Raw genomic sequence first — 12,171 nt, 5'->3', positions numbered from 1 at the left:
TGTCTCATGCATCCAACCTGGGCTGGTGATCTTTTTCACCCTTGATAGTGTACTTGTTTCAATGCTATTCTCTCAGAACTTCCCACCCTCACCTTCTCCCACAGAGTCCAAAAGTCTGTTCTATACATCTGTGTCTCTTTTTCTGTTTTGCATATAGGGTTATCATTACCATCTTTCTAAATTCTATATATATGTGTTAGTATACTGTATCGGTCTTTATCTTTCTGGCTTACTTCACTCTGTATAATGGGCTCCAGTTTCATCCATCTCATTAGAACTGATTCAAATGAATTCTTTTTAATGGCTGAGTAATATTCCATTGTGTATATGTACCATTATATATGTTCCTTATCCATTCGTCTGCTGATGGGCATCTAGTTGCTTCCATGTCCTGGCTATTATAAACAGTGCTGTGATGAACATTTGGGTACACGTGTTTCTTTCAGATCTAGTTTCCTCGGTGTGTATGCCCAGGAGTGGGATTGCTGGGTCATATGGCAGTTCTATTTCCAGTTTTTTAAGAAATCTCCACACTGTTTTCCATAGTGGCTGTACTAGTTTGCATTCCCACCAACAGTGTAAGAGGGTTCCCTTTTCTCCACACCCTCTCCAGCATTTATTGCTTGTAGACTTTTGGATAGCAGCCATTCTGACTGGCGTGTAATGGTACCTCGTTGTGGTTTTGATGTGCATTTCTCTGATGATGAGTGATGTTGAGTATCTTTTCATGTGTTTGTTAGCCATCTGTATGTCTTCTTTGGAGAAATGTCTGTTTAGTTCTTTGGCCCATTTTTTGATTGGGTCATTTATTTTTCTGGAATTGAGCTGCAGGAGTTGCTTGTATATTTTTGAGATGAATCCTTTGTCTCATTGATAATTTATTTGCTATTATTTTCTCCCATTCTGAAGGCTGTCTTTTCACCTTGCTTATTGTTAAATGTTAATAATTTAAAAGATGAACGTGCTATCACATTATTACAACTTAAACTTCATTGACTGTTAATTAGATTGAATATTCTTATTTAATTTTTGCAAATTGTCTGAGAATGTCTCTACCAAGATGTTTTTGTTTTCTTCTTTCAAAATTTATAAATTACTGAGAGGTAAAACACACAAGTTTTTCCCAAGAATTTTATATTTTAAAAACATTTTCCTATTGCCTAATAATCTATCTAGTCATTTTCTAAGTTTTCTTTTGTCACCTTTCTCCTTTAAAAAAAATTTTATTTTGTATGGGGGTATAGTGGATTAACAATGTTGTGACAGTTTCACATGAACAGCAAAGGGACTTGGCCATACATATATTCAACACATGTGTTCATTCTCCCACAAACTCACTAAGGGTTTTTTTAACTAATGTCACTGTGACCATCACTTTATAATGTATAAAAAATTGAATCATGAAGCTGTACACTTAAAACCAACATAATGTTGTATGATCCATAGAAGGCAAATTGTGATAACTATTAACACAAGAATATATTTCTTCTTTGACCAACATGGTGCTTGGAGGATTATTGGAAATAAGTATTAGAATTTGGGGGAGAATCAATTAGGAAATTTATCTTGCTTAATTATATATATTGTAGTAAGCAGAACAATTACCTTTAAAATTGGGTCTGATTCTCGCATCATACCCCGACGTCCTTCCCATTAATTTATCTAGAAAGTCAGAAGGTGACATTGGGGCACTTCGAGACCTTGCACTGTCTGTTTCCTTTGTTGCAACCAAACTGCAAGTGAGAAGAAAAAAAAAAAAGATTTTTACCAAAAAGTCTTCCTAACAGTTGTTACCTTAAAATGTAATTTTAAAGTGCTAAGCACAAAGTACCTTTGAAATCAAACCCCCCAAAAAATAACTCTATATACTGTAGAGTTAATATTATCATGACAGGTATTTATAGATTTACAGTCAGAATTCACAAGTTTTCACATGTATTTAGCAGTGACAGTATTTGTGTTAAGTCTGGAAACAAAGCTACTGCAAAGTATTAGGCTTTCAAAATTTGTATTTACCCAAACTTTATTTCTGATTGCAATTTTTAGCTAAAATTACCCTGTGTGATTCAAGCATAAGAAAATGTGAATGTTCATCTGTGAAATACAGCTCCTATAGCTTTTAAAGAGGAAAAACACACCACCTTTTGGGTTTTTAGAATTTTTCTTAACAGCAATAAAATTTATGCCCTAAATATTAAAAAATAATGTTCTTTTCATCAACCAGAATGAGTGCTTCCTATATTAGTAACATATTCAGTTACATTTGTTCTGCTTTCACTTTGTGTCTCTCTTCTACAGTACATTTTGTTCAGATCTAAAATGTGTGCATGGAAATTGAGAAATTACCATAAATGTGGTTCTGTGTACTTGGCTATTATCCAATGAGAAGCTGTGTCCAGGAAAGGTAGAGGGTTATTGTGATTTTTTTTCATTCAAACATGTTCCTTAGAAGCCCACAAATGACTACACCCCCATCCAGCTCCTCATTTACCTCGGCTAGTCCCCAGAAGGTCTGGGCCTGCTTGCTAGTGTCAAATGAATATTTTTATCTACAGAGCTTTGCTCAAGAAAGTGAAGTAGACTTTCTGAGGACACATGTGTTTGATATATACATATATATATATATGTATAAAATTATAAAAATAAATATATATATATTTGACCTGATGTTACTTCCTAGAGATTGTCAGTCATCGCATCCTCCCAGCTCTGTCACTCAGAGCATTATCAAACTCTGAACCTTTGTGGTCACTCTCAGAAGTATCAAGTTATTAAATTCCTCCTGCCAGAATTTTCAACAAGTAGTGAAAATGGGCTTAGAGCCATAACCATTAAATTACCTACTACACTCATATATTCAGTAATTAATAAGTACAACTGTGAAATCTAATATCAATGATAATGTGAGAAAAATATTTATGAAAGTATAGTATCACAGCTAACAGCATCTATTAACTCTTGTCCTGTTCTAGAGGATGTATCTAGTTCTGGACAGTCTAAGTCACTTATCTTCCCAATAACTCTCATTCAGTCTCTCTTGCTTTCTCTCTAAACAGAAGCTTCTTCTCTCCCTATTCTGTTGCCTCCATATTACTTTGTAATCCTTTATCTCCGATCATTCCTGGTCAGTTGAACCACTTGCCATGGTGATCTCTGGAAAGTTTATTGTAAAGTCACAATAATCATCATGAAAAAAAAAAAAAACCTACTCTCTTCTCAATAATTCTAGAACTTTCCCCTACCATCTGGGTTTAAGAAACTTTTGCCTATCCTTCAGCATTTGCTCATTTTCCATAGCTCGAGAACAGTGAGCAGAAAAGGGCATTGTTGGAATTCTCCTGGCTACATACTGCTGCTTCTAAATTATCCCCTGGGTTTCCTTTGCAAAACCCTTCCTTTCAGTTGTTAGAAAATAAAATTCTACATTTTTTACCAACAAATAAACCAACTTACTTGGATCTCAATACTCTGCCCATCAACTTTTAAAAGATAATAGATGACTGCATACCCTGAACTGGCAAGCACTCACATTTTGAATTTGTGGAGAAGGTTACCATAGGTTATCTGGGTCAGCCCTGTATGCAGTGACATATAGCCCTAGAAGAGAGATGCAGTGGAATATTTGATTGTCAGTAGAAGAGGAAAGGCAGTGTGGCCACAGAGGCAGAGATTAGAGGGGTGTGCCCATAGCCAAGGAATGCCAGTGATCAAGAGACTGGAAGAGGAAGGAACAGATTCTCCCATAGTGCCTCTGAGGGAGGGCAGTCCTATTCACATCTTGTCTGGAGCCCAGTGAACTCATTTCAGACATCTGGACTCCAGAACTATGAGAAAATAAATTTCTGTTGTTTTAAGCCACCCAATTTGTAGTAACTTGTTACAACAGTCATAGGAATCTAATAGAAGCCTTCTGGTGAATTTTTTTACTCCACTTTTCAACTGAAGAATTACTCTTCTGTTCTTCCTGCAATTTATTTTATTTATTATTTGTTTAATTGGAGGATAATTACAACAGTATGATGGCTTCTGCTATACATCACCATGAATCGACCAGAGGGACACAGGTGTCCCCCACACCCTGAACCTCCCTCCCACCTCCCTCCTCCCCACTCCCCCCTCCAGGCTATCCCAGAGCACGGGCTCTAGGCGCCCCGCTTCATGCATCAAACTTGCACTGGTCATCTATTTTACATATGGCAGTGTATATGTTTCAGTGTTATTCTCTCAAATCATCCCACACTCTCCTTCTCCCAAAGTCCAAAAGTCTGTTCTTTACATCTGTGTCTTTCTGTAATTTCCATCTCTCTGTTGGTATTTTGTGTTTGGTGAGATACTATTGTCATGACTTTCTTTCCAGTTCTTTGGGCATGGTATCCTTTAGTTCTTTGAACATATTTAAACAGTTGATTTTATGTCTTTGGCTAGTGACCTTTCTGAACTAATTCGGTAAAATCTACATTCTTTATCATATATGACTATGGTAATATCTGTTTAGTTGACTTAGACACCAACTAATAAATAGACAGTGATTTTTTTAAACTCCTAGGGCCAGTAAGTCTCCCAGTATTTTCTGGGGGCCCTAAGTTCATGGGGCTATTCTTCAACATTGACCCATGCAGTTGATGAATCTGCTGTAGCTTTACTTCCTATTTGCGTAAAAGATCCAAAGACACCAGAGGGAGCTCAGGGTCATGTTGGTATTCATTTGCTAGGGCTCTTTTAACAAAGTACCACTCACTGATGGTTTAAACAACAGAAATTAATTTTCTCACAGTTCTGGGAGCTAGGAATCCAAGATCAAGGTGTTGGCAGGGTTAGTTTCCTTCGAGAGCCTCCCTCCCTTGCTTCTAGGTGGCCGTCTTCTCTCTGTGTCTTCACATGGTCCTTCCTCTCTGTGGTCTGTGTCCTAATCTCTTCCCAGAAGGACACCAGTCACGTTAGGTTGGAGTCTACCAATATGACTTCATTACACCTTAATTATCAACAAATAAAGTCACATTCTGAGACACTGGGAGTTAGAACTTCAACATGTAAATTTTGAAAACATGCAGTTCAGCCCACTACACTGGATCTCATGACCACAGACATATGTGTGGACTTGTAGATGCCCAGGAATATGTGGGGCTTTTCAAAACCCCTATGGATATTTATCCTTCCACTGCTTTTCCTTTCAAGCTTCTTGGTTAGTCTGTTGTTTGCATTCACTGTTCTATACTGCCTCAGGTACCCATGAAGTTAAGAAATACACAAACGTCTTCAGGAAAAAGCAGAGTCTCCCAGAAAACCTCCAGAAAGGTAAAATCAGGGCAATTTTCCAAGAATATGATTTTAAAGAAATTCAAATTCCATTCTGTCCCCTCTGGTAGCACCAGGCTGCTGTTTTTAGTGTGACTGTGTGCTATTGGCTTACAACGCTACCAAGGAGCTCAGAAAAAAAGGAAGGGAATACGGCAAGTTACAAGCCAGAAATCCCATTGTTCTTATCAAGGTTCAGATGTTTTCCTTGATTAAACTACTTCATGGATTACTGAAAGTCTCTGATTAATTACCAGAGTTCTGAAAACGCCAATTATCACTTTATTCGACAGTTTTCTCATTGCTTTCATGGAGGAAGGAGTTTATGGAAGTTGGTATTCCATTAATTTTGCTATCACTGTTCTGATAGTGTCTTGCCAGATTCCTTTTTGTATTTGTTTTATTGTATTTCTGATTTAAAGAACCACACTGCTCACAGTTCCATCCATCTTTCTCTGCTTGGTAATTGTGTTTACTCCCACGGTAACAGCTAATTCCCATAACACTATTTTGTAGAACTCTTTAAAAATATTTTCTTGTAAGTAATGTAAAGATTTGCTTTTAAAAGAAAAGACACAGAGTTTACCTTTTGGGTTGCCCCATAATTAATAGTCAACAATTTTAATTAACTAACTACCAGTAAATATTCTAACAATAAGACAGAAGAAAGGGGAATGAGAAAGACAGAAATATCAACATGAGTTAAATATCTGACAAATGTTAATTGATCATTTTTCAAAATCTGGCTACCTATATTTTCAGATATATTAAGAATTACATAGCACATTAAAGAAACAAAACCATGAAGGGCAACACATGTAATTAAGATTCATACTGCATGCCTATAATTTTAGCAAAATAGAAGTAATTTGATTTCTTTAGGCAGATAAATGCTAAATTTTAATGATAATTGCATGCATTCATACAGTACCTACCTTCCAAAAAAGCCTGTCTTTTCCTAATACCTTTTATTAACCTACTTATAAAATAATCTTTTTCAGATGTTACATCTAACATTAATCTTAAAATAGAATAAGAGGCTGGGAAGAAGATGGAAGAGGAATAAGATGGGAAGATCAAAAGGCTTCCCCCAAATACATCAAAAACTCATCAAGATATAGAACAACTCCTACAAAGCAACTTTTGGTTGACAGCAGAAGACCCCAGGCCTCCAGGGGTACATGCTAAGCTCCTTGAAATGAGAACACAGGCACAAGTCACCCCCAACAAGAAATCAACACAAACCACTCAACCAACATTTCCCTCCAAGGGCAAAAATTGAAAGGAAGATGTAATACAACCCTAAAGCCTGGGAAAAGGAGACCCCAAGTGGAGCAAGTTAGAAAAAAAAAAAAGACAAAAAAACAGAGAAATACAGCACAAATGAAAAAGCAAGGTAGAGACTCACAAGACCAAATAAACGAAGAGGAAATAAGTAATCTCCCTGAAAGAAAATTCAGAATAATGATAGTAAAGATGCTCCAAAGACTTGAAAATAGAATGGAGAAAATGCAAGCAGCATTTAACACAGTTAATACAATCACTAAGGACATAGAAGAAATAAAGAATAAGCAAACAGATATGAACAACACAATTACTTAAATTAAAAATACTCTAGAAGGAACCAATAGCAGAATAACTGAGGCAGAGGAACGGATAAGTGAGCTGGAGGATAGAATGGTGGAAATAACTGCTGAAGAGCAGAATAAAGGGAAAGGAATGAAAAGAATTGAGGAAAGCCTCAGAGACCTTTGGGACAATATTAAATGCACCAACGTGCAAGCTGTAGGGGTCCCAGAGGAAGAAGATAAAAAGAAAGGCACTGAGAAAATTTTTGAAGAAATGATAGTTGAAAACTTCCCCAACATAGAAAAGGAAATAGTCAATCAAGTCCAAGACATGCAGAGAGTTCCCTACAGGTTAAACCCAAGGAGAAACACATTGAGAGACATATTAATCAAGCTAACAGAGACTAAGCACAAAGAAAGAATATTAAAAGCAGCAAGGGAAAAGCAACAAGTAACATACAAAGGAAAACCCATATGATTAACAGCAGATCTTTCAGCAGAAACTCTACAGGCCAGAAGGGAATGGCAGGATATATTTAAAGTACTGAAAGAGAAAAACCTACAACCATGATTACTATGCCTAGCAAAGATCTCATTCAAAATTAACAGAGAAATCAAAAGCTTTACAGACAAGCACAAGTTAAGAGAATTCATAAACACCAAACCAGCCTTGCAACAAATACTAAAGGGACTTACATAGCCAGTAAAAACAAGAGAAAAGAAAGACCTACAAAAACAAACCCAAAACAATCAATAAAATGTCAATAGGAACATATGTATCAATAATTACCTTAAATGGAAATGGATTAAATGCACCAACCAAAAGATACAGACTGACTGAACGGATACAAAAACAAGACCCATATATACGCTGCCTACAGGAGACCCACTTCAGACCTAGAGATACATACAGACTGAAAGTAAAAGGATGGAAAAAGATATTCCATGCAAATGGAAACCAAAAGAAAGCTGGAGTGGCAATCCTTATTTTCAGACAAAATAGACTTTAAAATAAAGAATACCCTAACAGACAAAGCAAGACACTATGTAATGATAAAGGGATCAATCTAAGAAGAAGACATAACAATTGCAAACATCTATGCACCCAACATAGGTGCATAGACCTATGGAGCACCTCAATACATAAAGCAAACACTAACAGGCATAAGAGGAGAAACTGACAGCAACACAATAATAGTAGAAGACTTTAACACCCTAGTTTCATCAATGGACAAATCATCAAAACAGAGAATCAATAAGGAAACACAAACCTTAAATGAAACATTAGACCAAATGGACCTAATTGATATCTTCAGGACTTTCCATCCAAATGCAGAAGAATACACTTTCTTCTCAAGTGCACATGGAACATTCTCCAGGATAGACCACATCTTGGGCCACAAGTCAAGCTCAGTAAATTTAAGAAAATGAAAATTGTATCAAGCATCTTCTCAGACCACAATGCTATGAGGCTAGATACCAACTACAGGGAAAAAATGGCAAAAAAAAAAAAAAAACACAAACTCATGGAGATTAAACAATACATTACTAAATAACAAAGAGGTTACTGAAGAAATAAGAAAAGAAATCAAAAGATTCCTAGAAACAAATGACACATAGTGAATGAAAACACAGTGATCCAAAACCTATGAGACTCAGCAAAAGCAGTTCTAAGAGGGAGGTTTATAGTGATACAATCATACCTCAAGAAGCAAGAAAAGCATCAAACAGACAGCCTGATGCTACATCTAAAGCAGCTGGAAAAAGAAGAACTAAAATCCCCAAAGTCAGCGTAAGGAAGGAGATCATAAAAATCAGAGCAGAAATAACTGAAAGAAATGATGGAAACAATAGCAAAGATGAATAAAACTAAAAGTTGGTTCTTTGAGAAGATAGACAAAACTGACAAACCACTAGCCAGATTCATCAAGAAAAAAAAGGGATAAAAATTGAATCAATATAATTATAAATAAAAAGGAGAAGTTACAACAGAACACAGAAATACAAAGGATCGTAAGAGAATATTATGAGCAACCATATGCTAATAAAATGGACAACCTAGAGGAAATGGACAGATACTTAGAAAAGATCAGCCTCCCAAGACTGAACCAGGAAGAAATAGAAATTATGAACAACCCAATTACAAACACTGAAATTAAAACAGTGATCAAAAATCTCCTCCAAAACAAAAGCCCAGGGCCAGATGGCTTCACAGAGGAATTCTATCAAACATTTAGAGAAGAACTAATGCCTAGTTTTCTGAAACTCTTCTAAAAAACTTGAAGAGGAAGGAACACTTCCAAACTCATTCTGCGAGGCCACAATTGCTCTGATACCAAAACCAGGAAAAAACAACACAAAAAAAGAAAATGACAGGTCAATATCATGATGAATACAGATGCAAAAATCCTCAACAAAATTATAGCTAACAGAATTCAACAACACATTAAAAAGCTCATACACCATGATCAAGTCAGGTTTATTCCAGGATGCAAGGATTCTTCAATATATACGAATTAATCGTGATACACCACACCAACAAATTGAAAGGTAAAAACCATATAATTATTTCAATAGATGCAGAAAAAGCCTTTGACAAAATCCAGCATGCATTTATGATAAAAATGCTTCAAAAAATGGGCATAGAAGGAACCTACCTCAACATAGTAAAGGCCATATATGAAAAGCCCACAGCAAACATTATTCTCAATGGTGAAAAACTAAAAGCTTTCCCTCTAAGATCAGGAACAAGACAAGAGTGTTCACTCTCACCACTATTATTCAACATAGTTTTGGAAGTCCTAGCTATGGCAATTAGAGAAGAAAAAGAAATAAAAGGAATCCAGATTGGAAAAGAAGTAAAACTCTCACTGTTTGCAGATGACATGATACTATACATAGAAAACCCAAAAGAAACTATCAGAAAATTACTAGAGCTAATCAGCAAATTCAGCAAAGTCACAGGATACAAAGTCAATACACAGAAATCATTTGTACTCCTATATACTAACAATGAAAAATTGGAAAGAGAAATTAAGGAATCAATACCATTCAGCATTGCAATAAAAAGAATAAAATATCTAGGAATAAACCTACCTAAGGAAACAAAAGACCTGTATACGGAAAACTATAAGACACTGATGAAAGAAATCAAAGACAATATCAACAGATGGTGAGACAGTCCACATTCCTGGGTAGGAAGAATCAATATTGTGAAAATGACTATACCACCAAATGCAATATACAGATTCAATGTGATCCCTGTCAAATTACCAATGGCCACAGAACTAGAACAAAAAAATTTACAATCCATATGGAAACACAAAAGACCCCATATAGCCAAAGTAGTCTTGAGAAAGAAGAATGGAGCTGGAGGTATAGACCTTCCTGACTTCAGACTATACTACAAAGCTACAGTCATCAAGACAGTATGGTACTGGCACAAAAACAGAAATATAGACCAATGGAAAAGACAGAGAACCCAGAGATAAACCCACATACCTACAGGTAACTTATTTTTGACAAAGGAGACAAGAATATACAATGTGGCAAAGAAAGCCTCTACAGTAAACGGTGCTGGGAAAACTGGACAGCTACACACAAAAGAATGAAATTGGATCACTACATAATGCCATACATAAAGATAAACTCAAAATGGATTAAAGACCTAAATGTAAGACCAGAAACTATTAAACTCTTAGAGGAGAACATAGGCAGACTATTCGATGACATAAATCAAAGCAAGATCTTCTATGACTCACCTCCTAGAGTAATGGAAATAAAAACAAAAGTAAACAAGTGGGACCTAATTAAACTTAAAAACTTTTGCACAGAAATGGAAACTACAAACAAGGTGAAAAGACAACCCTCAGAATGGGAGAAAATAATAGCAAATGAAACAACTGACAAAGGATTAATTTCCAAAATATACAAGCAGCTTATACAACTCAATATCAGACAAGCAAAAAACCCAATCAAAAAGTGGGAAAGGGACCTGAAGAGGCATTTCTCCAAAGAAGAGATACAAATGGCTAACAGACACATGAAAAGATGCTCAACATCAGTCATTATCACAGAAATGCAAATTAAAACTACAATGAGATACCACTTCACACCAGTCAGAATGGTCATCAGCAAAAAGTCTAAAAACAATAAATGCCAGAGAGGGTATGGAGAAAAGGGAACACTCATATATTGCTGGTGGGAATGTAAACTGATACAACCACTATGGAAGATGGTATGGAGACTCCTTAAAAAGCTAGGAATAAAACTACCATAAGACCCAGCAATCGCACTACTAGGCACATACCCTGAGGAAATCAAAACTGAAAAAGACACATGTACCCCGATGTTCACTGCAGCACTGTTTACAATACCTAAAACATGGGAGCAACCTAGAAGTCCATTGACAGATGAATGGATAGAGAAGCTGTGGTACATATATACAATGGAATACTACTTTTCCATAAAAAGAAATGCATTTGAATCTGTTCTAATGAGGTGGATGAAACTAGAGCCCATTATACAGAGTGAAGTAAGTCAGAAAGAAAAATATAAATATCGTATACTGACATATATATGGAATCTGAAGAGATGGCACTGATGAATTTAATTTCAGGGCAGCAATAGAGAAACAGACATAGAGAACAGACCTATGGACAAGGTGGGAGGAGAGGAGGGAGAAGGGGGGATATATGGAGAGAGTAACACAGAAATTTACAATACCATGTGCAAAACAGATAGCCAATGGGAATTTTCTGTATGACTCAGGGAACTCAAACAAGGACTCTGCAACTGGCTGAAGGGTGGGGTGGGGAGGGAGACAGGAGGGAGTTCTTGGAGGGAGGAGACATGGGTGTACCTATGGCTGACTCTTGTTGATGCATGACAGAAAACCACAAAATTCTGTAAAGCAATTATGCTTCAATTTAAAAATATTTTTTAAGGGTTAAAATAGAATAAGAAGATTTAAAAAAAAACTTTTCCTCTCCTATCAAGCAATCATTTATTCATTGTAATGGGTTATTATAAGAGTTTCATATTTGGAATGTGCAGAATAAGACAGTGAATATTTCCCAGTAGTTAGAGATGTCCACTGTATATTCTTTTTCTCTAGTTATTACCCCACATTCAAGCTAGTGGTCAGTACGAACACGCTGAAGACATGTGATGTTGTAGTTTGTATGGTGTGTCATCACATTACTTAGGAACCCCAGGAATTCTGCACCCCTAGGGGATGATAAAAGGATTACACAATCAACATAGAAGATTTTCTGTGGTTAATGTATGATTCCACTAATGGTTATTT

The 12,171-nt window shown here is 36.2% G+C and overlaps 1 protein-coding gene across 2 annotated transcripts in view; it reads right to left on the bottom strand.

Annotated features, from left to right (window-relative positions):
• GLRA3 (glycine receptor alpha 3) overlaps nt 1-12,171 on the bottom strand; it is a 188,665-nt gene that overhangs the window by 150,488 nt on the left and 26,006 nt on the right. For both annotated transcript variants that reach the window (XM_070480668.1, XM_070480669.1), the window contains exon 2: nt 1,606-1,733. In XM_070480668.1, the coding sequence (XP_070336769.1) occupies nt 1,606-1,733 (128 nt within the window). The remainder of the gene's footprint in view (nt 1-1,605; nt 1,734-12,171) is intronic.

Source organism: Odocoileus virginianus, chromosome 18 (assembly GCF_023699985.2).
Source record: "Odocoileus virginianus isolate 20LAN1187 ecotype Illinois chromosome 18, Ovbor_1.2, whole genome shotgun sequence".
Taxonomy (NCBI): domain Eukaryota; kingdom Metazoa; phylum Chordata; class Mammalia; order Artiodactyla; family Cervidae; genus Odocoileus; species Odocoileus virginianus.
This window is presented reverse-complemented; position numbering and strand designations above follow the sequence as displayed.